Raw genomic sequence first — 3,585 nt, 5'->3', positions numbered from 1 at the left:
CGGCGGCGGGGGATCCATGCGTCGTCACAGGACCCCTGCCGCGGAGGGACAGCAATACGTGATGCACTGCCAGTGCATCGCGTATTGCTGTCCCCTCGCGGCAGGGATCCTGTGACGACGCATGGATCCCCCGCCGCGGCTTGGCAGCCCCAGTTATTCTGGAGCTAGCTTGAGCTGGCGGACCTCAGTTCTCACCAAAAAGTCTGTCTGCCCGTCTGACTCTAGAGCAGTGGCTTTCGATCCTGACTTAGAGAGCTCATGAACCTGCCTTATACGGAATCAGGCCGCTGGTTTATCAAGGTCAGTATTGCCTACTCTCTCAAGGGTCTCAGGTGGAGGTCTTTCTCATCACCTTCTATCTGATCTTCAATAGGAGATGCCAGGGATTCAAACTGAGACCTTCTGTGTGCCAAAGTCGGACAGGCAGCAGCTCTCCAGGGTCTTGGGGGAGTTCTTTCACAACCCCCTACTACCTGATCCTTTTAACTGGAGATGCCGGGAATTGAACCTGGGCCCTTCTGCATGCCAAGCAGTTGCCCTACCACTGAGCCACGTATGAACACCTGTGAAGCTGCCTTGGCCTGAATCAGACCCTTGGGTCCATCACGGTCAATATTGTCTACTCAGATAGGCAGTGGTTTTCCAGGGTCTCAGGCAGAGGTCTTCCACGTCACCTATTGCCTAGTCCTTTTAACTGGAGATGCTGGGGATTGAACTTTGGGCCTTCTGCACGCCAAGCAGATTTTTTGTGACTGAGTCTCCTTGACAAGGACCATTTACTCTACTAGATTTGTGGACAGCCAGGAAGGCCAGTCCGTTAACGGCAGGGAAGTCAGCATACAGATGGTGGTGGGGACAAAAATGGCACCTACCTAGCAGCTGGAACAGGGGTGGGGAGCAGTGTTCCCTCTAAGCTGAGTTAGTGTGAGCTAGCTCACAGTTTTTAGCCTCCAGCTCACACATTTTTGTCTTAGCTCAGGAAGGAAGGCTCCAGAGCAAACTAATTTATACAGCAGCCAAATCACTCGCTCACACATTTAATACCAGTAGCTCGCAAAGTAGAATTTTTGCTCACAAGACTCCACAGCTTAGAGGGAACATTGGTGGGGAGCAACCCTCAACCCAAACTTAAGGAGCCTCAGGTCGTTTGGGGTGCTCAGGTAGGTCCTGAAACCTCAGTGGCTGGGTTGTGAGGCCTTGTGGAACTGCCTTTGGGGGGGCAGTGCTTTATGGGAATACTGCTCCTTTTGTGCAGGTGTGAAGAGAGAAAAGGAGATTGAATTTATACCCCCGCCCTTCACTCAAGAGTCTCAGAGCAGCTTCCAATTTTCTTTCCCTTCCTCTCCCTACAAGAGGCACCCTGTAAGGTAGGTGGGGCTGAGAGAGCTCTTGCGAGGACTGCTCTTGCGAGAACAGCTCTGAAAGCTGACTGCTACGTCACAGTTGGAGCCGTGGTGGCCCAGAGGAAGGTCTGTCGTTCGGCAGTTCGAGACCTGAGTGCCATGTGACGGAGTGAGCTCCCGTCTCTGGCCCCAGTTCCTAGCAGTTCGAAAGCAAGAAATTGCAAGTAGATAAATAGGGACCGCTTCGGTGGGAAGGTGTCCCGGCCAGTGCCCAGCGGCTGCGAGAAAGGAGGGGCTGGCCGGGGACGTCGCCGGACTCACCCCAGGTCCCGGTGGAGACGGCAACTCCAGCAGCGGCCGGGAGGCGAGCGAGCAGAGCGGCGGAGTCCCGGCGGGAGAGACCGGCGCAGAGCGGCCGGAGGCGTGGCAAAGCGGCGGCCGCCGAGAACAAGCCCCAGCGAGGAGGGGGAAGGCCGACGCGGACCGGCCAACGGCGCGGCAAGGCGGGGGCTGCAGGGGGCGATCCCCAAGGGGGAGGGAAGCGAGGGAAGAGAGGTGCGCGGTGACGGGACGAGCCCGCGTGCAGGCGGCCAGGGAGAGTCCCATGGCCCGCGGGAGCATGGGGGCGGGGCCGTGGCGACTGGCGCCCAGGCTGACCGCGACATTCTGATATATGGCTGGCTCTCAGCTACAGTATACCTTCTAGTGCTTCTGTTCCCTGGTCCAGCTGGCTCCCTCTGCTGTCCAGGGGTCTCCAGCTCCAGTGATCTTACAATCTTGGCTCCTCCTCTTCCTGCTAATAGGACTGGGAGTCAGCATGTCTCCCTGTCATGTGCTTGCAGCTCAGTGGGACCGGTGCTAATTCAGAGGTGTGTGTGTTAAACTCTGGGGGGGGGGGGTCTTGGTTCAGGGGAAGAGCATCTGCTTGGCGTGCCAAAGGTCCCAGGTTCAGTCCCCAGCGTCTCCAGTTAAAAGGATCTAGCAGTAGGCGATGTGAGAGACCTCCACCTGAGTACACAGTACTGACGTTGATCGACCAAGGGCCTGATTCAGTATAAGGCAGCTTTGTCTGAAAACGCTGACGGCTGTTCTAGAGCACCCCTCCCCCAGCACTCACAAAAGAAAGATGACTAGTGGTTAGAAAGCCCTGACCAGCATAGTCCGGACTGGCCCAGATCTTGTCAGATCTCAGAAGCTAAGCAAGGCTGCCCATGGTTAGTACATGGATGGGAACCCGTCAAGGAAGTCCAGGGTCGCTACGCGGAGGCAGGCAATGGCACGCCACCTCTGTCCGTCTCTTGCCTTGAAAGCCCTACAGAGGTTGCCTGAGTTGGCTGTGACTTGGGGCACTTTCCTCCACCGGTGGTTAGAAAAAGATCCTCCGGGGACATTTCTCTGCTATTATCATCATCGCAGGACCTCTGATAAGCGGCATGGAAACCCAGGTTCTTGGGAGCACCTTTGAAAACCGTTGTTCTCCGGTGTTTTACTGAACACCATGAAGGGGCAGGTTCTGCTGGAGTGGTTCGGACCTCCCAAGTCACACGACAAACATCCTCCCACAAACGGTTGCCACGGGAGCCCGCCTGGCTTGCGTTTGCAAAAGCCACCGTGCTGCCCACTTGGTGCGTCGCCTGCATTTCCCTTGCTTTGGGAATGGGCCCGCCATTTCCCTGCTCTGGGACGAGAGAGCGGCGGTGTAAGGGATGAGAGAAATGAGTTTATACATCGCTAAGCCGCAGTGATCAGAAAGGAGCCTACGTTTGGGCAGGATTCTACCTTTAGGGAGGGGAGGCTGTGTGCCGTGGTAATTACCAGCACCTGCAAGGTTTCGTTATCTAATGGGAGCTTTGGTTAGATAGGGGCAGGGGTCATTTCCTGCAGGAGAGCACAGGAGCGGAGCTCCGGCAGTAAAGAGCCCAGGGGGCAGGCACATGCAACAAGCCCCACCCCCTGCTCCCAGCAGCCCTCAGTCAGAGCAAGAAGCAGCCAGGTAAGCTGCAGAGGCCCCCCCAGCCCCCCAGCCCAAAACAGACCAGTAGCACCTTTAAGACCAGGTTTTATTCAGGTACAAGATCTCCCTCCTCTGCGAGGACAGATCTGCATGTCCCCCCCAATAGCTAGCAATCCAAAACAGTCCAGTGGAGCGGTGGGTGTTGCCTTCTGACACAGTTCCGGTGATGTCAGGGTGTGTGGCATATGCTAATGAGTTATGCTAATGAGCTCCTGAACCTCTTTTTCT

General features: G+C 56.3%; 1 protein-coding gene across 1 annotated transcript in view; it reads right to left on the bottom strand.

Moving 5' to 3' along the window:
• Window positions 1-3,585, bottom strand: part of NCAPD3 (non-SMC condensin II complex subunit D3) — a gene marked incomplete at its 5' end in the record, with an annotated part of 82,741 nt that overhangs the window by 39,979 nt on the left and 39,177 nt on the right. The window contains one exon of the mRNA XM_015429196.1: window positions 1,665-1,853. Within this exon, the coding sequence (XP_015284682.1) occupies window positions 1,665-1,853 (189 nt within the window). The remainder of the gene's footprint in view (window positions 1-1,664; window positions 1,854-3,585) is intronic.

The sequence above is a fragment of the Gekko japonicus genome, unplaced genomic scaffold, assembly GCF_001447785.1.
Source record: "Gekko japonicus isolate JY-2015 unplaced genomic scaffold, Gekko_japonicus_V1.1 scaffold2918, whole genome shotgun sequence".
NCBI classification, from domain to species: domain Eukaryota; kingdom Metazoa; phylum Chordata; class Lepidosauria; order Squamata; family Gekkonidae; genus Gekko; species Gekko japonicus.
This window is presented reverse-complemented; position numbering and strand designations above follow the sequence as displayed.